This window comes from Mastigoproctus giganteus, chromosome 2 (genome assembly GCF_048544385.1).
Source record: "Mastigoproctus giganteus isolate SK-2022 chromosome 2, ASM4854438v1, whole genome shotgun sequence".
In the NCBI taxonomy this organism is placed as follows: Eukaryota; Metazoa; Arthropoda; class Arachnida; order Uropygi; family Thelyphonidae; genus Mastigoproctus; species Mastigoproctus giganteus.
The window spans coordinates 247,927,408-247,954,361 of NC_143576.1; the positions used below are offsets into that span (position 1 = coordinate 247,927,408).

Genomic DNA, 26,954 nt, shown 5'->3' on the forward strand with positions numbered 1-26,954 from the left:
ATATTTTCTTAAGGACTAGCAGAATGTAGGTTGAAAATTTGGGTTCAATCCAACTTTTTGTTTTAGAGTAATGCAAGAAATATACTTTTATATGAATAGATTTCTGTGGCCAGGGAGTGGAGAAGCGGAGGCTATGATTGATCTTGAAAGCTTTCTAGGGATCAATGAAATTGATTCCTAGTACACTGAAAATGTGATATCGTTTGCATATTTTCTTATTGAATAATCTCTAAAAGTCCGATAGCATACTTCCATTCCAATTTAGGTAATGTATGCAGTGGATTACGTTTCAGGCTTATTCTGTTTTTATTTAAAATTAATTGAAAATTTTTTTCTTTTTCTGTGATTAACTGATGAAAGTATTTTTTTTTTTTTTATGAGAACCCCAAACATGAAAGGTATCAAAACCTATAATACTTAGTACCGTGCATGGGTTGAAGGAGAAGTATGGGGAGAGGGGGATACCGGAAACTTTGCTCTAGAGACTAAACATGGGTTTCACCACTTCAAGCCTCCAATAAGCAAAGTGGTGGTATTTCACCGGTTGATGAAAGTCATCTACCACCTATAGTTATATACTTAAGTATATACTTATATACTTAAGTCTAATAAAGTATATTAGAAAGTAGATTAACTGAAAAAGAAAAAAAAAAATTTCAATTATCTTACAAATTAATTACTAAGATTATAACTTTATAGAACACTTAATAAAACTCTAGTTTTATCTTCTCTAAATGTAGCCTTTCAGTTTAATTACAACTATAATATTTAGTACTTCTCTCCAATATTATTTTTTTAAGTCTCTTCTTCCCTCTTTGTCTCTATAAAAGTATCTAAATGTATATCTCTTCACAGTTCATGAAACTTACATAACAGTACATGTGAAGTATGCATAGGCTGTCTCAAGTTAGCAATACTGTATTAAAACTGTATTTAATCTTTAAATTTCTTTTTTCCATACAAATTTTATTAATGAATGTTCAGTGTAGATACACAATATTTTGTTTGTAGTGAACTCGAAAGTAGTTGAAATGGCATCGCATTTAATTGTATCTCATATTGTGACTACCTTAACAACGAGTTGGCATGATATCACCGATGGATACTGCCACCCATTGGGTGGCAGTATCCATCAGTGTATCACAATATGAGATACTCATATCACAGTATGAGATACCATTGTATCTCATACTGTGATTACCTTAACTCGTGGTTAAGGTAATCAAATTTGTCAGAAAAGACTTCCCCTTAACAAACCCATGCTGTGTCTGAACTATAACTGCAGTCTTGTCTAGATGATCCTGCATCGCTTCCTTAACCAGTGACTCCATTATTTTTCCTGGAACAGAAGTTAGGCTAACAGGTCTGTAATTACCTGTGTCACCCTTTTATCCCCCTTTGTGAATTGGGTACACATTTGCACATCTCCAGTCCATGGGGGACCTCCCCCGAGTTCAAGGAAGCTTTCATAATTATGGCTAAGGGTTTGCTTACTTCCTCTGCTGCCTCCTTTAATATAGGGTGTCCGGGCTTGAGGTATCCAAAAATAACAGCTTATAATGCGAGAACCACTCATATTTTCTCAGATGAAAGCGCAGTTGATGGGAAATCTCTCCAACATTTGTTTTGTCACACTGTCAAGGTCACTAGTGCAGGCACATCACCAGTAGTCATGAATGCGCAAAAACGGCATAAAGACAGCTATTCCCTCAATCGAGATGTGGATGCCACAGCGGAAGGTGCAGCATGTGCTTTGGTTAGCTGAATTTCAATCAGTTATGCGTGTTCAGTGGCGTGCTCGAAGGGAATGGAATGTGGATCCTCCCACATCCAAATCCATTCTTCAGTGGGATAAGACTCTAAAAGAGACGGGAAGTTTGGTTTCACAAACTGGGAAACACCCGAAAAAGCTTGTGACCAATGAGACTGTGGATCTGGTGTGTGAATCATTCTCTAGGAGCCCACATAAGTCAATTAGACTGGCTAGTAATGAATTGCAGATTCCTCATTCAACAGTTCACGACATTGTTCACAAACGTCTCCATTTGCATGCGTACAAACTTCAACACCTTTAGTCAGATGATCACCACTAAAGAGCTGATTTCACTGCTGAGATGATCAGCAGTATTGATGACAATCCCAATTATCTTGATCTGTTGTTATTCAGTGATGAATCAAAACCTTTCACATTTGCGGGAAAGTTAACAGACACAATTGTCGCATTTGGGGTACAAAGAATCCTTATCAAGTGATTGAAAATGAAAGGGACACACCAAAAGTCAATGTCTGGTTAGGAGTGCACAAAAATCATTGGTCCATTTTTTTTCATAGAGCCCACAGTGATGGGACACACTTACCTTGACATGCTGCAGATCTTTGCTGTTCCACAGATTCCCCCAGGTTTCAGCAAGCTGGTGCTCTACCACACTTCCATCGAGATGTTACCACATTTTCGAACAGGACTTTTCCTGGATGTTGGATCGGAAGAGGAGGACCAACTGCCTGGCCACCTAGATCTTTGGATATGACTCCATTGGACTTTTTTGCAGGGCTTTATTAAAGACTGTGTGAACCAGAGAAAAGTTCGGGATTTGGACGATTTGAAACAGCATATCATTGAAGCAGTTGCTCTAATAATGCCTCAGATGCTGGAAAACACTTGGCAAGAGCTCGAGTACCGTTTTGACATCTGTCGAGCTACAAAAGGTGCCCACATTGAACTTTACTAACCTTCATAAAAACTTGTTCAGCTACTCTGTATAATAACAAAAAAAAATATTTTAATACACCTTATAGATGCTGGGATTTATGTATGTATTTTTGGATACCTCTAGCCCAGACACCCTGTATAATTGGATAGATCTCATCCACCCCAGGTGTCTTCCTTAACTTCATCAATTTCTCCTCCACTTTACTCTTGGTTATTACAAAATCACTTAGCTCCCTTTTAGAGTTTGATAAACTTCTGTCATTCCCCTCTGTGATTAACTCCTCATGTGTGAATGTAGATGCAAAATACTCAGCTCAGCTACCTGAGCATGATCATCAATAGTCAAACCATCTATGTTAAGTGGACCAATCTGATTCATCCCTTTCCTTCTAGAGTTTACATAAGTAAAGAACTCTTTGCTGTTTTTCTTTGCATCCTTTGCCAAAGATTTATCGTAATCTATCTTCGCCTACCTAACCGCCTTTGTGACTTGATTACAGACTAGCTTTTATCTGCCATAGGTTTCTGTCTCACCTGATAATTTATATGCATCCTATGCATTTTTCTTCTCTGTGACAAGCTGCATGCTTTATGCACATATTTACTTAAATACAAATTTTATGGAAGAAAGAAATAATAATTTCCAGATTTCTATTTGTTTGATTTTAATTAAATTTTGAATGGCTTGGCAAATTTTTCTATATGAATGAAATATAAAGTTGTGTGAAAATCCATCCACTGGGAGTTGAGTTTTTACATGTGGATGGAAATTGTGAAAACAATAGGCACTTATGCATATCTACGAACACACCTAAAAATCCATATTCTGAGAAAAAAAAAAGCCCAGCCAATGGAAAAATCCAATTCATGGGCATTTTAAAAAATCACAGTCTTTTCAATACACAAAAATGACTTTTAATCTCTTCAACAGATGTAATTCATTTAGATTTTATGTTTTTTGCAGTGTTTCATGTTACCATATTCTAATCATTGCCTCCATTAACTTGCATTTTGTATGTTTTTTTTTTTTTTTTTTTCATTAATCCTTTCTTTTTAGTTGCATCCATAAATTTTCTGTTGGGTTGGAATTCAGTGAATTACCAGGCTAAGATAACGATTTTAGATAACAAAAAAAAAAAAAAAACAGGCGCATCCGTAGCCAGGTGGGAAGGAGCAGCAGTGCGTAGCACACGCTTCTTGATTAGACCGGGGTTCGAGCCCGTCACCACCAAATACGGAGGATGCGGAAAGGTCAGGGAATGACCACTGCATATCCCGGAGCAGTATGGCCTTAGTTGCTAATGCTCCTAAAAACCAAATAACAAACAAACAAACAATAACAAAAAGTTCGTAACATTTTGCTTGGTTGCTGTTTAGCCATGTAACATGTGTGCCTTCTGCTGTTGTTTAGGGAGCTCGTTTCATTAATTGGATGACATGATTTCATTTCAGATTCACTGCCTCCATTGACTTGCATTTCATATGTATTTTTTCCTCCCATTAATCGTTTCTTTTTAATTGCATCCTTAGATTTTCTATTAGACTGAAATCTGGTAAATTACTAGGCCAAGATAGCGTTTTTGGATGACAAAAAGTTCTTAATAATTTTTGCATGATTACTGTTTAGCCACGTAACTGTGTGCGCTGCTATTGTTTAGTGAACTTGGCTTATTAATTGGATGACATGATTTTAGCCTCATTTCCTTAAACCTATTCTTTGCAGGTCTACAGCTGTTTTTATTCTCTTTGTTTCTTTTTGCCATTGGCAAGAGTTTTAGGATGGTATGGTGACAGTGATTATCTACTTTTGGAATTGACATGTAGATGTTGTGTGGCATATTTGGGTTTTGGTTTTGGCCTGTCAATTGGCTTTCGTCAATATGGAAATTTACATTTTGTCTTTTCAGTTTGTTTGAGTTGCCTCCTAGTTATTGGGGTAACCACATTTTAAGACTTATCTTCCATAGGAAGTGGCCACTCTGGTTTTCCCTAAACTTTTCTGTATTTTTCTCTTAAATGGATGTCTCTATTCACCTGTTAGGTTTTGGGCAGTGGTGGAGGGTTTCCCTGGCTTATTCTCAGCAATTGCACCATTCTTTAAGCAGGAGACTGTACCTCTATGAGTGTAGGCCCTTGTTTATTCTGCATTTAATTTAATTTATTTATTTGATAGTTTGATTTTTTTTTAAATTTTTGCACGAGTGAAGGTGGCATATCTCACCTTTTCAGCACTACCTGTTGCAGTTTGCAACAATTCCTTTAATAAGGTATAATAGTGCTTAATTTTGTAAATCATTAATGGTTATCTTACTGACAAAGTATGAAATAAACTTTTCTTTATTGTCCTATGATATCGTCCTTTTCTTTATCGTCCTATGATTAAGTGAGTCACAGTTCTGACTTTTATATCTTGCTGTTAAAATGATTTATATACCTGTTATAAGTACAAATATAATATAAAAAAAAAATGTTTATAACATGAAACTTTGGGGACTTTCCATTTGCTTTACATTTATTAAATGCATTTCCCACTACTATGTTCCTATCATATAGAATTTTTTGAACTTTTTCTTTTTATCTTTTTTGTATATTTATACCAAAAAAATGAATAGCAATGAATTTGCTATGCTTAGAAAACGGTACTCACCTTGTATAAATCTGCAATAAAATTTTTTTGGTAGATGGTGGTTAAATTTAGGTTGGAAGAAGCATTAAAAAGAACTAAGGCGGGGAATGGGGTGAAAATATTTTAAACAGATTTTAAAATGAGCGCAAGGAAGTAGAAATGCAGATCTCCAATCCTTGGTTGTCATAAAGAGGTTAAAAAACGTAAATGAAAAAAAGAGAGAAGACCGGTGGTGCCAATAGTCGTTACGAGGGACTTTCGTGAGTAAACCGTCATCAGTTGGCAAATGGAAGAGAAGTGAGCGCGTGTTGTATTTAAAGTTTATCTAAACTCCCATGATGCTCTTTTTGACACATGGGAACTTTAGCCGCGAGAGGTTCCAAGCCGGTGAAAGGTTGAAGGGAAGTTTACCATTAAGAATGGTGTCGGTACCATTTGATAGTGAGGGCTTCATATTGAAGAATTCTGTAGCTCGATCTAAGTTTAATAATAGTGATGGCAGAGTCAACAAGGGGGGTGTGGTTGTGGGTTTTAGCATGGGTTGTTAACTCAGTGCAGGATTGACTTGTCTTGAAACTGTTGAAGTGGTAGTATGCGCGGGTATTGGAAGTTGTGGAGGAACCAAATTTGGTGGTAGTACTGCCGATGTAACAGGTGTCGCAGTTCGGTTGGCATTTTATTTTCACCCCATTCCCCGCCTTAGTTCTTTTTAATGCTTCTTCCAACCTAAATTTAACCACCATCTACCAAAAAAATTTTATTGCAGATTTATACAAGGTAAGTACCGTTTTCTAAGCATTTGCTATTCATTTTTTAGTCAGATTTATCACGGTATTATAAGGTTACTATAATTTCACTATTGTTATATTTATACCGTATATTAATTTTGTAATATAAAAATATTACAGTAAATTTTTACATCTACAATATCCCTATTTTATTTCTCAAACTTTTTACATAAATATAGTTCTATTTTCACACAGTAATTAATAGTATATATAGATACGTAAAATCAAATAGATCACCAGCAAAAAAATAAAATAAAATAAGTACAAAATGGAGTAATAAATTATGAATAATCCACATTTATTTGAATTAGGGTTTATGTTAGTTACTACATTGAGCAACAAGTCCTGGACATATTCCCCACATTATGTATTTTTGGATGTTTTTCAGTTTTAACACAATTTGATTGTAAATGTTTCATTGTTATATTATTTTTATTCCATTTCGAAAGAACTTTTTATGCTGAATTTGTGCTTACATATTTAATTTTTCAAACATTTTGAACATTCCAATAAAATATTCTGATATTCTTCATTATGCATTATCCTGTTGTTCTTTAGATATGGTGCAAAACTATTAATTTGTGTATATTTAAAAAAAAAAACATGGTTTCAATCAACAAAAAATACTTAAAAATGACTTATAAAATGCTCTGTTTTTGCTATATAATACAATCTTATGATATCATTTTACTTTTTAACATTAATATTTTTTTAAGGAATTTTAATGACTACATTTCATCTCTTTGCCATTGAATGTACCAGTAACAGTATGGTTTAAAGAAAATAACAGTGCTTCAATAATTTTCATTTATCTGTCAGTTTTTCTTCGAAATTCCATAACCAATTTTAAGCTATAAATTTTATAAAGGGTTAAGGTATGATGACTGTCCAGGCCAGCTTATCCTGTCAATGTTTTAAGTTGCCGTCCACCTCTACCCACTCAATGTCCACTGACACAGAGCATTATCCCAAAAAAAGTGTTCTTCATTTCCAAAGATGGCTCTAACTGCTGGTATTTTCTCCTCAATATTTCATTCTAATTCTTCACATCATTTGTTCCTTCCACAGTTTGGATTCTTCCAACGCTATATTCGTTGGAAAGCATAACAACTCTATATTTGGCACAACAACTTCAGACTGATTTTGATAGATACTCTAGTGTGAATTTATCAAAGGCACTGTATTTCCAAAAATGGAAAATTGACTTTAGTTCAATAAAACGGACTTTTTTCCAATCTTAAATAATTCACAGTGCATGCTTATTTGTATAATATAGTCTCCTTTTGTAATGAAAATCTGTACGTGCATTGGAAAAGATATATATCCTCACAGTCCAATTTACAAGTCTTTCTCTGTAGTTCTAGGACACATATACTTTTGCTGTTAGAGACCATTCCTTTAAAAGCTAGAAAGAATTTATTTTTCTGTTAGAAAATGATGGGTGATATAATACTCTATCATCCTTCTAAAAGTTTTCTTTTCTTCCTCACCAACTTTTTATTCTATCTGTGACAAATCTTGTTTCAGTGTTCTCATCACAAAAAGTCCACACAAAACTTTGGCAGCAGTTGATTTAAGGAATTTTAACCTTTTTAAAAATGTATTATTTGCAATGTTTATTTTAAGGCAAAAATGAAATGAAGTTATTACTAAATACAAGGTACTGTACATACCTTCTCTTCTTTCTCATTATCAACAACCAAGTACATTAGCTTGTGAAATGTACAAACAAATTCTGATCTTTTCTGTCAATGTCAGAATATCAGGACTGCTAATTGGTTGAAAGAAGTATTTTTTCAGTTCTTTCAATCCTTTGGTGAGTGTATTTTTCTTGGTGCTTAGGTTTTGCTTGATATTTAAGAACTTTTAGATATTCAAAAAATAAACAAAAAATGAAAACAGATTTGAAATCAGCTTGAAAAGCTATGTAAAAATAGATAAAAAATTGCATAAATTTTTATAACAATTCTTGAATAAAAGTGGATGAAATTCCAAGAATGTAAAACAGCATATGTGAGTTCAGGATTTTTTCCATCACTGTATCACGTTACTGATCCTCACTTTTCCTAACTTAATATTATTAAAATGTGCATTCAGCGGACAATTTGTGGAACAGCACTTCCTATAAGTAAGCAGATTGTGCCACACATACCAGTTTCAAATACCTATGACTGACAGTTGTTCACAGTCCATTTGTGACAGTAAAATGTTAGGTCAGTGTGGTCTAATTTTGAAATCATGGAATGATGGTAGAGATCTACAGGGAAAATGCAGTATCGCCACAACAATGGTTGTGGTACCATCTTATGTGCAGCAATATAAGAACACTGTTCCTAGAAATGGTGGGTTGATTGGTTGTATGGTCATTCCTTAGTGCATCAGCTACTTTGATCTTATTGTGTTGGATAAGACAGCATGAAAATGAACACACAGTCCTTGTGTCACAGGTTGGGTGACCCCTAGCAATAGGACATTTATACATGGACTTGTATCCATCTTCTCTTCAAGAATCGTTAGATGCTTTCGTTCTTCAGTACCATTATATTGTGAAGGCATTTTCTCCAGTTGTCCACTGACTGCAGAAATAAATTTATCAGGGATGGATATTTCTATTAACAATGACTTATTTTCATTTCAGGGTCAAATTTCTATACCAGGAACGATAGGTTTGTGTCACATTTTTTTTTTTTTATTTTAGATTTTATCAAAATACAGCAGACTCTAGATTTATCGGGATCAGATTAACCGGGACACTTCAAGACTCCAGATAAAATAAAAAATAAATAAATAAATCAACCAAAAATCATAAAATTCAAGTAATAATTAGAATAGTTATAAACAGATGTTTTAGAAGTCGGAAATAAACGACAAGAAGCGGCATTATAAGTCATCATTGGGAGATAAATGTACCTATTACTTGCAACCCTGCTGTCTTCACATCCGCCGCTCAAAAAAAAAAAAAAAAAAAAAAAAGAGACCAAATGTTTAGTTTGTTTTAGTGCGTCGTGTCAATTGTTGTGTTCCGTTGCACCACAAAAAGACAAATTTTGTTTCGTTATTTATGTTGTGGATGTCAATTTTTTTTATAGTTTTTTTTTTTTTTTGTTTAGAAATTATGAAAATGATGGGTAAACACAAAAGAGTTGTACTTTCAGTTAAACAAAAACTTGAAATTATTCAGTTTGAAAACGGTGCATCCGTTAAATCTCTAAAGAACCATTATAATCTTAGTGACCAAACCATACACAACATCGTAAAAAATATAGGAAAGCTATTAGATTGAAAAGTGACATCGCAAAAAATAAAGGGAAGCATCCGATTGGACACGCGACTAGTGCATGTAAGTTTTTTCATCTTTTATCTATCGCCATATTTTTTACGTAGGTTGCTGAACATTTTTCGATACAGTAAGTCCCCGATTTACGCAATTATGGATTTATGTAAATTTTTTTCTGCTCAAATTTTTTTTTTTTTTTTTTTTAGGATTGTAAAATTAAAAAAAAAATAATAATAAATAAATAAAATAATCAATCAATAACGACGATCACGGCACGCACAAATTGCACAAGTGAGATATGGAGTAACAAGCAAAAAAATAGGAAAAAAGAGATTCTTACAATTTATTTATGTGTTTTTTTTTTTTTTATATATGACTGAAGATTTCAGTAAAGGAGACACACATTTCACCATAATAATGTAAAAACCCACAGAATTCCAGCTATTGATATTTTTGCAAATGCAAAAAGGTAGAGTTTACTACCCATTTATAATTAGATACACGAACACAAAAGCCCAATAACATGGAAAGTGCAAATTGTTTTTATTGTTTTATGGTACTGACCTCCCAAAATGTGCTTAAGTAAAATGTGAGCTCGCGTGGGGTGATAATAGTGAGTTTTCACCTTTAAAATTTCATTTTGACTGTTATCATGGTGCCAACTAAGAGAATAAATGGCAGCGGTACTAGTAAACCTACCAAGAAAAGGAAAGCGATCGATTTGAATCAGAAAATTAAACTAATAAGGATGTATGAAAATGGTCAAACATTAACAAGTATCATGCTGAATTCAGATTTGTCAATAATAATATAGTAGCAATATGTTATTAGTCATTCCCGAGTTATGTGAAACTCAACAAAGTAAGAAGTCCTGGAACGTATCTCTTACGTATGTCGGGGACTTCTGTATTTTTGGATTAACTGGGAAATTGATTATCCTGGATTTTTTTTTTTTACCATCTATCCCAGAAAATCGAGAGTCTACTGTAATTTAAATCATTATTGAAACATTACAATATTGTTTCAGTGAGAATTTGTAATTCATTTAATATCAATTAGAACATAGGTGATTACTGTGTTATTTTAATATTATGTTTAATAATATTCTTTGTAAATATTCTCTTTAAAATTCATTTTGTTGAATAGATAAATTTTTAGTCATTAATAGCCTTTAATTGTATAATACAAGTAAGACAGAACCCTGTGCAGACAAGAAACAGCAGACAACTGTTTTAATGGGGACTACCAGGCACAAAATTGTGGCATTTCACATGTTGTGAGTTAAATCATCACCAGGTTATCAGGTACTATCATGACCCTCCCCCACCAATGAGATATCAGTGAGCACTGAAGCAGCCATCTGGGGGCATGGGGGGCACTGCATTACAAATAGATAGCATCAGAGGCATAACTGATATATTTGTGCTTAGGGCAAGTCCTTAGAAGGGTGCTCCTCTGTCCTAATTTACATAAATATTTGTATGCTTCCATAAGTAGAATTTCTCAAAAAAGAGAAAGTATAATACTATTCAAGGGTGCATCTACCATTGGGTGAGTCAGATGTCCTGGGTGTGGCTAGAAAGGGAGGTACATCTGGCTGACCCATCCCTAGTTGTGCCCCCCCCCCCCCGAATAGTATTATACTTCCCCTTTTTGGAAAATTCTACTTATGGAAGTAGCTGCATAATATGAGAGTAATTGCCACTGAAAGGACTTATCATTGCTTCTATATATTTCCTTGTTTTATTAAAAATAACATAAGTAGTAAGAGAATTTTTGGCAGATGTGTATGAAATGCAATTTTTCGAGCTTTGTTTACAATAGGAACAAATAATTCTTTGCAAACTTCATCCACAAGGACAGCCATATTTAAATATTGATGCCAATTTTTCAAAAACAAAATGAAAACAGTGCTTGTTTGAAGTGTTGAATTGTTTGGGGAAATATTTTATTCTTTATGTTTACTGAATTTTAACTAAGAAAAAAAAAGTACTCTTCTCTTTTAAGGCAGCGTTTTGGAAGAAACAAGAATGGAAAAATAGTATTTTATAAGGTTTGTTCAAAAGAAGTGAACTGTGCTAAAAAAAAATTCATTTCAATGAATAAATAGATGCTTCCAACAAAACTACAAAGGAGAATAAAGATAAAATGTTTCAGTCTTTATTATCTCAGATTAAGTCTGCTTCTTCTGAATCTTGTGTTTTTCTCAAGGTTTGTATGAAGTCCTAATTTTTTTTCAACATACACATTGAAAATGTGCCTAATTCATCTCTGCATTCATTCCTGGAGAAATACTGTTCTGTAATAGCTAATAAAGAAAAATGAACCAACTTAAAGCCTTAAATATTGGAAGACAACTTCATGTTTTAAATTCTATTTTGCAATTTTCATCAGTATGAGGGGATATCAAAAAGTTCATACCCTTACCTAGAAATAATAGCCCTTAGAATGGTGAAACTTCACAGGAACTTTAATCCTTTTCTATGTACTCTCCATATTTAGTAATACGTTTCTCCCATATATGGATCAGTTGTTTAATGCCTTGATCATAGAATCTGCACTTTTTTCAAAGTGTGGCGTCCATGCAATGGTTTCTTCATTTCTCGAAACAAGAAGTCTGATCGTGCTAGGTCAGGAGAATAGGGTTGGTGCTGTGATAGTTCAAAGCTGCACTGGGCAACAAAGTTGGTGGTGGCAATAGCCGAGTGAGCTGGTGCATTGTTTGACAGAAGACAGACACCTTTCGTTAACATTCCACGCCTTTTCACCTTCAAAACATTGAGTAACTTTTTCAAAAGATTTCTGTAGTATTCTCCGGTAAGCGTGCAACCACGAGGTAGGTAATCTGTCAGGATAACCCCTTTTCTGTCCCAAAACACGGACAACATCACCTTCTTCACAGACGGAGTGGTCTTTGCCTTTTTGGGAGGTGGGGAGGAGGTGTGCTTCCATTGCTTTGACATATCTTTAGTCTCTGGAAAATACTGGTACACCCAGCATTTGTCATTTGTCACTAACCAATAAAAAAAGTTCTCAACACCCGCATTACACAAATCGAACAGTTGGTGAGAACTTTGCATTCGACATTGCTTCTGCAAAGGCATCAGCAATCTTGGAACCCATCGTGCAGAGACCTTAGACATGTGCAGATGGTCATGTAAAATGCTCTGGGCAGACCCATAACTAATTCCCACTGCATTTGCAATGAAATGAATTGTCACACATCTGTCACTCAGCACCAGCTGCTCAACCTTTGCAACAGTCTTACTGTCTGTGGATATTGATATCCTCCCTTCCTTCTCTTAGCTCATCAAAGACACTTGTATGACTGCACTGGAACTCTTGTTTCCACTTTTTTCACAGCGTCATAGGATGGACAATTCTGCCTGTACACAGCTTTCATTTCTTTGTCAATTTCCTGAGCTTTCTTGCCCTGCAAATGCAGAAGCTTGATCACTGCTCGATACTCCACGTCAACCATAGCGTCCTTCCTCAGATTCCAGGCTCCACCTCTGGTGTACGATCACCTACGGGAATGAAATTTCACACGTTAGTTATTGAATATGTAGACAACTTATATTAAAAACGGCATCTTCCTACTGATGTTTTATCTAGGTCAGGATATGAACTTTTTGATACCCCGTCGTACTTCAAAGAGAAAAAGGATAATCACTTCATAGGAAACTGACATCAGAAAACAAATTAACTAAAATATATACAATTTTGAAAGTTTGGTTTTAAAGCTGAACAGATGTGACATCTTCTCTATAGTTTTTTTTTTTTTTTTTTTAATATGAAATTGAAAATTTCCTAGTTCATGACACACTCTGGTGCCTCCGTAGCCAGGTGGGCAGGAGCAACAGTGCGTAGCACATGCTTCTTGATTAGACCGGCATTCGAGCCCGTGAGCCACCAAATACGGAGGATATGGAAAGGTCAGGGAATGACCACCGCATATCCCCGGAGCAATATGGCCTTAGTTGCTAATGCTCCTAAAAACCAAACGACAACAACAACAACGTGACACACTCTCTTGACATATGCACCAACAAAGGTCTTGTTGCCTAAGAGATTCGGTTACTTATTTGTGTATACTCTTGGCATGACCACATAGGTCAGAGAAGTTTACAGCTAGTCATTTAGCAAGAATGTTATGATTAACTGTGTATGTGGTCATATATTCAAACCATGGTACTTCTGTAAAAGGAATTTCCCTTGCTTCCATAAGTAGAATTTATTGCTGAAATCTTTGTGTTATCTATTGAATAAGGAATCCTTGATACATCACCACTTACTTTTATTGTGGTAAGGTATGGGGCAATATTTTAACAGTTTGGATCAAAAGAAGGGATTTTCTAATTTAGTTTCACAATTTCCTGAACAGTATGAAATTGTTGGTATATTCCAACATAACCTTCGAACAGAAAATTGAAAAAAATCATTACATATCTTTTCTTTGTATTCTTATCACAAAAACATATTCTGGCAACAAGACCTCAGTTTATAGGAAACCTATAGACAGAGGGAGAGTTTTAGACTTCATAACCCATTTTTTAACTAGCCGAAATTGTGGGATTTATGAATTCATCACATCTACCACATAACAGTTTGGATTTAGAGACTGAACTTTGCAAAATATCACAAATTTTTACCAACAACAGAGACACAGAGAAATTTATTAACAAAGCCATTTTAAAAAAATAGAGTAACCATAGGTCACAAGTTTTTCCTGGGGATTTTCTTTCCCTTCATCCTGTCTTATGCAGCAGTCTATTTTTGGGATTTCTTCCATTGACCTTAGCCAAATGGTCAAGTGTAGTACAGAGTTATGCATGCTGCTGTTTGAATCCACATGATACCTCCTTGTAAATATCCTTGTAAAAATCTCCTCCTTGTAAACTCTTCCAACCTTATATGGCCATCTTGTATTATAAATAGAAAATTTATTTATCTGTAATGGAGGAAGATTACATTTTCCCATCAGTTGCCGAGACAGAGAAAAAAAAGCAAAGTAATAAAATTCATTCTAATAATAAAATAAGTATTTTTGTAGAGGGATACATTCCTGTACAGTTTATCTAAAAAAAAAAAAAAAGAAAATACATAAATATACAAAGACTAAGGAGAGTTTGTCATCATGGAGGGGGAATTGTCCCCACCTGGAAAACTAGTTGCCTCAGAATACATAATAAAGAATCTCAATTGGAAGAGACCTACTCAGTTTGGTTATCGAGAAACTTTTCTTTCTAGTTGGGTCTGTGTATATTTGGTGATGGGTTATGTATATTTGGTGGTATGTATGTATATCATATGCAGACGGCGCCTCCGTAGCCAGGTGGGCAGGAGCAGCAGTGCGTAGCACACACTTCTTGATTAGACTGGGGTTCAAGCCCATGACCACCAAATACGGAGGATGCAGTAAGGTCAGGGAATGACCACCGCATATCCCCAGAGCAATATGGCCTTAGTTGCTAATGCTCCTAAAAAAACCAAATAACAACAACATCATATGCAGAAAACCTTAAATAACAATAAATAGCATTGTATTTTTAGCATAGTTGATGTATTAAACTGTGCCAAAAATGAAATGCAGTATAATGAAATAAAGGAATATAATGGAATGAAAACATTACATTTAATGGACAGATAACATTATGAAAATATTTACTCAATCCATTTAAAACCTTAAACACTTCAATTATGTCTCCTCACAGGTGTCTAGTTTCCAAGCACCAATTTTCAGAACTGAAGTTCTTTAGTGGTAAGAATATCTTTTTGTATTCTTGGCTACTCTGGTTGCTTTTCTCTGCTCCCATTCCAAGAGATACGCATCCTTTTGAAAATGAGACTTTCAAACCTGTATGCAGTACTTAAGATGTGGCCTAACCATTGCCTTATACAATGGGATAATCACCTCCTTGTCCCTGATGTATATCACTGACAGAACCCCATGAACTATCCTAGCAGTCTATCTACACTGCTCAGAAAACTTCATGTCACACTGTTTAATCATTCTTAGATCTCTTTCATTCTCCACAGCCTTGATGTGGTACCACCAAATTGTATGTTTTTCTGGATTACTGCTACTTATATGCAGTACCGTGCATTTATCAATGTTAAACCTCAATTGACACTTCGCTTCCCATCTGCCTGATTTTTTTTAGGGTGTGTTGCAGTAGTATGTCTTGATTCCTGTCATTAACTATCCTGCCAACCTTTGTATCACTGCAAACTTAGACAGTAAGCTTGATATGGCTTCATCAATATCATTAGTATTATGATGTGCAGAAATATATTTTCTTTTCACATTTTGTAACTGTAAATTAAATTGATCTTGTTAAGTGGTACAAGATATAGGGACAAAATTCCGTGTTTGCCAGTCACCATGCTTTATATCTGTTATCCTGATTTATAGTTTTACAAGAGTAGGAAAACTCTCGGTGTTATTTGCTATTTGGTTACTTTGGTGTCACCTAGGGAACCAAAGAATATTTGTTGCTGTAATTGAATAGTATAAATTGAAGTAAACAGTTTTTTATGCGTGGATATTGAAAGGTTCACCATCATCATTGTATTATATAATTTTCATAGAATTATATGTAATATTAGTATTAGTAATGGCCGCATGGTGCAAGAAAGCCTATGGCTTATGCTGCACCACCCAAAAAAAAATCCGAACAAAACAATGATAAAAACAAAAAAAAATAATAATAAAATAATAATAATAGTTAATAAAAAAAAAAGGAAATTAAACCTATCATCCTATGCGCTTCCCTTACCCGAAGGTACTATCCAGATGACCTTTGAATTTCCCCAAACTGTCGGCTTCTACCACCCATGAAGGCAACTTATTCCAGTAATTTATAACTCTCTGGCTAAAATAAAACTTCCTGCAGTCCAATCTAAACATTCCCCCCCGTAACTTGAATTTATGTCCCCTAGTTCCAGCACCATTTATAAACTTGAAAATTTCATCCTCATTCATTTTACTGATGCCTCTCAGAGCCTTAAACACCTCAATAAAATCTCCTCTAAGGTGTCTAGTTTCCAAACTCTGCAACCCACATATTCAAAGTCTTGTCAACTCTCATTTATTTTGTACATTCTAAAATAACATTTCTGTAAGTAACAGTGATTATTCAATCTTGGTAACCTGCAAACTTCTATTGTGTGTATCCTGACTAATATTGTATTTTTAAATTATTCTCAGTATGCAAAATCTGCCTATTTTTTCATATGCATTGTATACATTATTGAATTGGCAAAATGAAACTCACAGGAAACATATACTTCATGCATATATCTCACTTTTTTTTTTGTATATCACTGTAAATTCATTCTTCACACTTAAAATATCTTTTTCACTAGTTGTACTCATGATTACATTTTGCACAGGGCAAAAAATTTATCTCCAAGTCATCAGTGTCCTTCCTACACTTCAAACTCTTTGAAGCAAATAACCAGTAATGTACAGGTAGATTGTTTGTTTGTTATTTGGTTTTTAGGAGCATTAGCAACTAAGGCCATATTGCTCCGGGATATGCGGTGGTCATTCCCTGACCTTTCCGCATCCTCCGCATTTGGTGGTGACGGGCTCGAACCCCGGTCTAATCAAGAAACGTGTGCTATGCACTGCTGCTCCTTCCCACCTGGCTACGGAGTCACCGTACAGGTAGAGCATAAAGTGGAATTAAGGCAGCCTGCAAACTAGTCTGTGCTGTTCTAAATTGATTTATGGCATGATGAAGTTTGTAAGTGGTCACCAGGATCATTAGTTATTATTCATAAGCAGCTCTTTGATAATTAGCAGTTTCATAGCTGCTAATTCTCTAAGTTTACAACAGAGAATGTGTTTTTTTACTTGATTTGACCCTTTTGCTGTGTCACTGTCATAACTTGGTACCATAGTTTCTCCTGTATTTTCTTTACACCAAAAATAGTAACACTACATTAACATTGGAATTATTTAAAAATTCAGAATTTCTTATTTTTATTAATGAATACAAGTACTTTATTTGGCAGGTTTTTCATTTCTGTTGTGGGCCAGGGATGAAATCTTCTGTTAATTTAGAAAGCAATAAAGATTAAATAGAAGAACTTAAAAAGTTTATTAAAAACTAACATTATTAAGGATCTGTTTTCAAATAAAATAAACTGTGGGTTTGGTTTTAAACTCCTCTAATATGCATTGATAGAGTCTAGAAATATGATACAAAACAATACCTCCCCTATCAATAAATTAGTAAAGGCCACCTTCCTTGTCAATCACAACAGTTATAAAAGATCAGTGAGAATCATGTACACAGATCGTGTCTCATCAATATTAAACAGATTGTTGGAAGATCAACTGTAGTATGCCACAACACTTGCAGCAAACTTTACTGTGTTTTATGCATACGAGTTAAAAAAAAAAAAAAAAAAAAACATTAGTATAGTTCTACCAATGTTGTGCCATTGAGGTAATCTGTGTACTGATATGATCCAACAAAATGTTACAATTTGAAATATTTAATATGTTCATTTGGAAAAGCTGCATAACTTTTTGAATAAATTTGATAATTTATTCAAAAAATTGCTGACTTAGTTTTGGGGCTAGCTGACTTTTTATCATGAATTCCTAAGACCAAAGCATGTTTCCTTAACAGCAGTTGAAAGTCTGCTAGCTCCAAACAGAATTCATAAATAGCAAGTTGCGAACTCACTTTTTAGAAGCATTAGGTTAAATTTTTTAAATTTAAATATAATCATGTTTGGAAAACCAGTTCATCATCCAATAGCACTATTTGGAGAACCAGTTCATCATTCAGTAGCACTATTTGGAGAACCAGTTCGTCATTTAGTAGCACTATTTGGCAAACCAATTTCTTCATTTAGTAGCACTATTTGGCGAACAAGCTTCTTTTAATCAAATTGAAATTAATTGATTTTGAGAAAAAAAATAATAAGAAATAATGATGTTTCCAATACTAATTAATATTGAATATAAAGAAATAGTTATTTTATAGTATTAGTTCTCTTCATTTCAATGTGTACTAGATACTATTATGAAAAGAGAAAGAATTGAGGTATAGTAGTCCTTGGTTGAGGGACAGATAGGTGCTCAAGGAAGCATGAAATATAACATATCATCCCAGGTCAATACTTAGCATTTTAGTAATTCCTCATACAGTGCTTAGTGTCAGAGAATATTCAACCAGGGAAGGAAGAACTGAATTCAGATCTCTTTCTTGCGAAGCTTTGGAAATGCTTTTGACTGCCAAGGCTGAACAGCAGTGCCATTTTTATAAACAGAACTTTTACTCAACATTTCTAAAGAGGTGCATAGTCTGCAGGGTTGTCTTTCTTGAAGTAGTCATGATCAGTTAATGTCTAACAGACAATCCAAAAAATCCACAAACAGAAAAATTCTATGTAAGCTAATGTTTAAAAGCATACTGTACTGGTAAACAGTCCTCTGGCTGTATTTTAATATAAAATGTGTATATTATTAGTGAAATTTAATTTCTAGTGCAGTATGGACTAACCTTAGGTTTTTACCTCTTATGTTTTCTGAAAAATCTCTTGTTTTCTTCCTGTTTTTTTTTTTTTTTTTTTTGGGAAGAATTATTTTTTGTTAATAAGCTGTTTTTGCTTGTTTTGACCAGAAAAAAAAATCTGTTTTCCTTCTGCCTGCAGTTACCTAATCTCTAGTTTTTTGAAAGTCAGATATTTGCAACTATGTAGTTCTTACATGGACCAATAATCAAATGTAATATATTTGTTAAACATTATAGATAGACAGCTCATTTAAGACTGATGCTTTTGTTTTTTTCCTGATTTTTTCCCCCAGTTTTGACTTTATAGTCAAACATTAGAGTGCTATGTATTATTAGTAAATATAAATTTCAATAATATGTACCACTCTAATGTTTGATTATATAGTCAAAATAGGAAAAAAAAATTAATATTTAAAAACATTTATGTACATATTTTTTCAATTTTTACAAACTTCCCAATTCCTCTGAGAAAATTCATTCCCAATCACATACATATTGAAACATTTACAAAAGGGATAAACTGAGAAACTTGCCACAACATCAAGTAAATATACGATTTTAGTACTACCCTACTACGCTGCATTGGTTTTGAAATTGTGCTGAAGGAATACTCAATTTCACATTGATGTACTGATTCCCACTAACATTTATTTCCACTTATTTATTTTGTTTTGGTGGACTTTGTGCATTACTTTCCTTGCCTACTCAAGTTCAAAGTACATTAAAGGTTGATGAACCATGTATGGATGAAATGAATTGATCATTTTTCTTAACACATTTTTTTTTTTTTTTTTTCATGGCTTTAGATTTACCCACCCTCATGTTTTGATATTTATTCACAAGGCAGTTTTCTTAAAAGCATATTATTTCTTTATTCTTCAGGAGCACTTTTAGTGGAAAGGACAGCAGATGTTGAAGAAGGATTTTCCCAGCAAGCACCACTTGTATATCATTATGGACACACAAGTCCAGGGAGCAACATCATATTATATAATATTTTAGTATCTAGATTAGCAGAGGTTATAAATTCTAGAGCGGAAAGCAATAAAAAAGGTGAGCATTATCAGTAAGTTCTGAAAGTGTTCTTTTTGGTTTTTTTTTTTTTTTTTTTTTATAATCAATGGGGAAGTGTGCTCCTTTCCAATGAGGATTTAATCATTTTATTTTCTAATTCTACAATTTAGTTCATTACAAGACTTCAGGCTTTCAGTATAAATAAAACTAAATAAATAATCAGTTTCATGTTGTTTGTGTACATGTAAAAATATAATATATAACTGAAAGCAATATCTACATTTCTGTTTATTTCTGATTTTTAGGTTTAGGCAGAGTGTCATCTTAACCTTTTTCTGTCATAGGACCAGGGTATGTCTACCAGGGGCAAAGGTTGACGACGTAGAGCAGATATCATCTTTTAAGGGCACAAAAGGTGATATTGTCGTACACGTCGGCACTAATGATATTAAGAGTAGGAGACCGGCAGAATTACATAACAAGTACAAGTCAATGTTGAAAAAAAGCCATGAGTTAGGGTTGAATTTGAAAGTGTCTGCAGTTCTACCCAGACACAATAGGAGGGAGTATATGATGAGAGTCTTGTCGATCAATTTGGCCATGGAGAGATTGTACAAGGCTCAAGGGGTAGACTTTTTCTCAGCCTGGTCTGTGCTTGTTAACAGGAGAAACTGTATCTACAGGGATGGAATACACTTAAATAGAAAGGGTGCAAGAATATTCGATGATGCTATCGAGGCCAAGTTAGGTGGGTCAGAAAACTGCTAGCTTGGGGGGGGATACATGGACTAATCGATTAACAGTAGCTGCTGGAAAAGGTGAAAGTGATTCTTGCACTGCTTCAATTGAAATGAGCAGCAGCATGGAAAACAAAGTGCAAGGGATTACAGAGACTGCTGGGAGTCATTGCAGAACAAGTAAATACATGGGCTGTGTTAGAGTAGGTAAGAATAGAAACAGGTGCATGTATACTTGTGTGTACACCAATGCTGGGAGTTTGGTAAATAAATTTGATGAATTTGAGGTGTTGGTCAAAACTTCAAAGGCAGATATTGTTGGGATAACGGAGAGGTGGTGTCACACAGATATAAGGAATGCAGAACTGGAATTTGAAATTTGGGTACAGGATAGGAAGGGAGGAGGGGTTATGCTATTAGTTAAGAAACACATAAAATCCAAGGAAGTACAGCCAGTCGACATGACTGGACAGTGCAGTGTCAAGTCAGTTTGGTGTGACATAAACATTGGGAAAGCAAAATTGAGAGTAGGAATGTGTTATAGGCCTAATGACTCTGATGAGTATAATAAACAATTCTACAGAGAAATAGAGTGGGCCAGTAAAAGAGTGTCTTATAATGGAGGATTTTAATTTCCCAGATATTGACTGTAATTTGTGGGTTGGTCAATCACACACTAGCAAGGCTTTTGTGGATTTGTTGGATTATTATTTTTTACAGCACATGTTCGGAAGGCAACTAGAGGGAGTAATACTTTTGATCTGATTATCAGTAGCGATTCTTCATGCACTACGAATCTGCAGATAAAGGAACCACTAGGTGGCAGTGATCATAGTGTGTTGAAATGGGATTTACTCAAAGAGGCAACTACCATCATGGGTAAAGGGAAGAGTTATTGCTTTCGTAAAGGTGACTACGGTAGTCTGAGACAGTATTTAAATTCTATACGGTGGGATCAACTGATGATGTTACAAACAGCAAATTCAAAATGGGAAGCATTCAAATAATTAATCTTGGAAGCTACTAGGCTTTTCATACCAACTAAGAAATTTTGTTGCAGAAGAAGTAAATCGTATCAAGATTTAGGCCTAAATGGATGTTAGATGAACTAATGAGACATGTGGCAGAGAAGGAAAATGCATGGGATACATATAAATTAATGGGTAACATGGAACCCCATGATAGATATAAGCTGGTCTGTAACCAAGTCACAAAGGAGATTAGGCAAGCAAAGGTAGATTACGAGAAATCTTTGGCAAAGGACACAAAGAAAAACTTCAAACAGTTCTTTACTTATGTAAACTCTAGAAGGAAGGGGATGAATCAGATTGATCCACTTGATATCGATGGTTCAACTGTTGATGATTCTGCTCAGGTAGCTAACAAACTAAATGAATATTTTCCATCTACATTCACACATGAGGAGTTATTCAGGAAGGGGAATGCCAGAGGTGTATTAAACTCTAGCAGTAAGCTAGATAATATGAGTGGAGGAGAAATTGTTGAAGATAAACATAAGAAAGACACCTGGGGTGGATGGAATCTATCCAGTTATATTAAAGAAGGCAGCAAAGGAAGTAAGGAAACTCCTCAGCCATAATTATGAGAGCTTTCTTGGACTCATGGGAGGTACCCATGGACTGGACATGTGCAAATATATCCGCAATTCACAAAGGGGGAACAAAGGGCGACATGAGTAATAACAGACCTGTTAGTTTAACTTCTGTTCCAGGAAAATTAATGGAGGCACTTGTTAAAGAAGCAGTGCAGGATCATCTAGAGAAGATTTCAGTTATAGCTCGGACACAGCATGGGTTTGTTAAGGGGAAGTCTTGTCTGATCAATTTGATTGGATACTATGTCACAAAGGAACTGGATGCAAAGAATAATTTGATATCATATATTTGGATCTTAGAAATTCTTTGATACTGTTGCACATGGAAGACTTTTGCACAAATTGGAGCAGTATGGCATTGGAGGTAAATTGCTGCTATGGATAAAGGGATGGTTAAGTGGGAGAAGACAAAGAGTGGTAATGAATGGATACTGCTCTTCGTGGACTAATGTTATTAGTGGAGTTCTCCAGGGTTCAGTGTTGGTCAATTGTTGTTTTCTGTTTTTATTAATGATATTGATGATGGTATATCAGGCTTAATGTCCAAATTTGCAGATGATACGAAGGTCAGCAGGGTTGTTAATGAAACTAATGACAGTATGCTGCTGCAACAGGATCTAGAAAAGTTGAGCAGGTGGGCTGAGAGGTGGCAACTGAAGTTTAACCTTAACACATGTAAAGTACTGCATATGGTAAGCAGTAACCCCAGAGTAACGTATCAACTGTGTGGTACTACACTGACAGTGGTAGAGAGTGAAAAGGACCTGGGGGTAATTGTGCAGACAGATATGAAGTTCTCTGAGCAGTGCAGATGGGCTGCAAGAGTAGCCCATGGTGTCGTGTCAATGATATACAGGAATGTTTCTAGCAGGGATAAGGAGGTGATTATCCCCTTGTATAAGGCGTTGGTCAGGCCACACCTTGAGTACTGTATACAGGTCTGTAGGCTTCATTTTAAGAAGGATGTAGAGCTGTTGGAACGAGTACAGAGAAGGGCAACAAGATTAGTGAATGGAACAAAGGGTTTCTCTTATGAAGAAAGGCTTAAATTTTGCAGATTACAGTGTCTGGAGACTAGGCACCTGCGAGGTGATCTGATTGAGGTGTATAAAGCCTTGAATGGTTTGAGCATGCTTAATGCTGATGGGATTCTTCCTCTTGCTCAGAATAATTGCCTGAGAGGGCATAAATTCAAAGTGAGGAAAGACAGTTGTAGAATAGATGTGCGAAAGTTTGCCTTTAGCCAGCGGGTGGTTGATTGCTGAAACAAACTTCTATTTAGCATTTAGCATTAGCATTAGCAGAGGCATATGATGCAAGAAAGCAAGCTTATTCAGCATCAGCCAAAAAAAAAAAAAAAAAAACCCACTCCCATTTCACCCCTCCGTTCGTTCGAAATACCTGTCCAGCTGAGCTTTAAATTTGTTTAGGCTATCAACTTCAACAACAAGTGATGGAAGTCGGTTCCACCAACCAACCACCCGCTGGCCAAAGGCAAATTTCCGCACATCTATCCGACATCCGTCCTTCCTCAATTTGAATTTATGCCCTCTGAGGTGATTATTCTGAGAAAGATGAAGAATCCCATTGGCATTGAGCATGCTCAAACCATTCAAAGCCTTATACACCTCTATCAGATCACCTCGCCGGTGCCTAGTCTCCAAACTCTGTAATTTGCAACACTTAAGCCTTTCTTCGTAAGAGCAACCCTTTGTTCCATTTACTAATCTTGTTGCCCTTCTCTGTACCCGTTCCAGCAGCTCTACATCCTTCTTGAAATAAGGCCTCCAGACCTGTATACAGTACTCAAGATGTGGCCTTACCATTGCCTTATACAAGGGAATAATCACCTCCTTATCCCTGCTAGAAAAATTCCTGTATATCATTGACAAGACACCATGAGCTACTCTTGCAGCTCGTCTGCACTGCTCAGAGAACTTCATATCTGCCTGCACAATTACCCCCAGGTCCTTTTCATTCTCCACCACTGTCAGTGTAGTACCGCAGAGTTGATACGTTGCTCTGGGGGTTACTGTTTCCCATATGCAGCACTTTACATTTGTCGATGTTAAACCTCATTTGCCGCCTCTCAGCCCATCTGTTCAACCTTTCCAGATCCTGTTGCAGCAGCATAGCGTCAGTATTGTCCTTAACGACCCTGCCAACCTTTGTATCATCTGCAAACTTGGACATTAAACTTGATATCCCATCATCAATATCATTCATAAACACCGAAAACAACAACGGACCCAACACTGAACCTTGAGGAACTCCACTAATAACATTAGTCCACGTTGAGCAGTGTCCATTGATTACCACTCTCTGTCTTCTGCCACTCAACCATCCCCTTATCCATAGCAGCAATTTGCCTCCAATGCCACACTGCTCCAATTTGTGCAGCAGTCTTCCATGTGCAACAGTATCAAAAGCCTTTCTAAGATCCAAATATATAATATCAAAGTTATTCCCTGCATCCAGTTCTTTTGTGACTACATCATAGTATCCAATCAAATTGGTCAGGCAAGACCTGCCCTTAACAAAACCATGCTGCGTCTGAGCTATAACTGAATTCTTGTCTAGATGATCCTGCAGTGCTTCTTTAACCAGTGCCTCCATTAATTTACCTGGAACAGAAGTTAAACTAACAGGTCTATAATTACTTGTGTCAGCCCTTGATCCTCCTTTGTGAATTGGGGTTACATTTGCACATCTCCAGTCTATGGGTACCTCCCCTGAGTCCAAAGAAGCTCTCATAATTATGGCTAGGGGTTTGCATACTTCCTTTGCTGCCTCCTTTAATATAACTGGATAGATCCCATCCACCCCAGTTGCCTTTTTTATGTTTATCCTCAACAATCTCTCCACCACTTTCCTCTCAGTTATTACAAAATCATCCAGCTCACTGCCAATGTTTACTTTACCTACATCATTCTCCTTCCTGAATAACTCCTCATGCGTGAATGTAGATGCAAAATACTCGTTTAGATTGTTAGCCACCTGAGTAGGATCCTCAACTGTTGAACCATCAATATCCAGTGGACCAATCTGATTCATCCCTTTCCTTCTCGAGTTCAAGTATGTAAAGAACTCCTTTCTGTTTTTCTTTGCATCCTTTGCCAAAGATTTCTCGTAATCTGCCTTCGCCTGCCTAACCTCCTTTGTAACTTGGTTACAGATCAACTTGTATCTATCATAGGCTTCTGTGTCACGTGTTAATTTGTATGTATCCCATGCATTTTTCTTCCCTGCCACATGTCTCATTAGTTCATCTGACAACCATTTAGTCCTAAACCTTGAACAATATTTCTTAGTTGGTATGTAAAGCCTGGTAGCCTCCAAGATTAGTTCCTTGAATGCTTCCCATTTTGAGTTTGCTGTTGGTAACATCATCAGTTGGTCCCACTGTATAGAATTTAAATACTGTCTCAGACCATCATAGTCGCCTTTACGAAAACAAAAACTCTTCCCTTTACCTCTGATGGTAGTTACCTCCTTGAGTAAATCCCACTTCAACACACTGTGATCACTGCCACCTAGTGGTTCATTTATCTGCAGGTGCTTAATGCATGAAGAATCACTACTGATAATCAGATCAAGAGTATTGCTCCCTCTTGTTGCCTCACGAACATGCTGATGTAGAAAACAATCATCCAATAAATCCACAAAAGCCTTGCTAGTGTGCGAGTGACCAACCCACAAATTCCAGTCAATATCTGGGAAATTAAAGTCCCCCATTATAAGACTCTCTGATTTACTGGCCCACTCTATTTCCCTGTACAATATCTTATTATACTCATCAGAGTCATTAGGCCTATAGCACACTCCTACTCGCAATTTTGATTTCCCTATGCTTATGTCACACCAAACTGACTCGACACTGCCCTGTCCATCGATGTCGACTGGCTTCACTTCCTTGGACTTTATGTGTTTCTTAATTAATAGCATAACCCCTCCTCCCCTCCTGTCCTGTCTATCCTTTCTATACACATTGTATTCCCCAAATTCCAGTTCCGCATTACTTATATCTGTGTGACACCACGTCTCTGATATCCCAACAATATCTGCCTTTGATGTTTTGAGCAATACCTCAAATTCATCAAATTTATTTACCAAACTCCTAGCATTGGTGTACACGCAGGTATACATGCACCTGTTTCTATTCTTAGCTACCCTAACACAACCCATGTGTTTACTTGTACCGCAATGACTACCAGCAGTCTCTGAAATATCCTGCATCTTGTTTTTCAGACTTCTGCTCATTTCAATAGAAGCAGTGCAAGAATCACTTCCACCTCTGCCACTGGCTACTGTTAATCTATTAGTCCTTGTATCCCCCCCAACTAGCAGTTTTCCGACCCACCTAACACTGCCTCGACAGCATCAGCAAAAATTCTTGCACCCTTTCTATTTAAGTGTATCCCATCCCTGTAGAAGCAATCTCTCCTGTTAACAAGTACAGTCCAGGCTGAAAAAAATTCTACCCCTTGAGCCTTGCACAATCCCTCCAGAGCCGAATTGATCGACAAGGCTCTCATCATATACCCCCTCCTATCGTGTCTGGGCAGAATTGCAGACACTTTCAAGTTCAACCCGAATTCACGGCTTTTTTTCAACAGTGACCTGTACTTGCTAAGTAATTCCGCCGGTCTCC

At 35.8% G+C, this 26,954-nt stretch overlaps 1 protein-coding gene across 1 annotated transcript in view; it reads left to right on the plus strand.

The window, feature by feature from the left end:
- The window catches only part of cbc (protein CLP1 homolog), a 156,692-nt gene that overhangs the window by 80,442 nt on the left and 49,296 nt on the right, over positions 1-26,954 (plus strand). The window contains exons 6-7 of the mRNA XM_090389835.1: positions 8,763-8,790; positions 19,820-19,990. Coding sequence (XP_090245961.1) covers positions 8,763-8,790; positions 19,820-19,990 — 199 coding nt within the window. The remainder of the gene's footprint in view (positions 1-8,762; positions 8,791-19,819; positions 19,991-26,954) is intronic.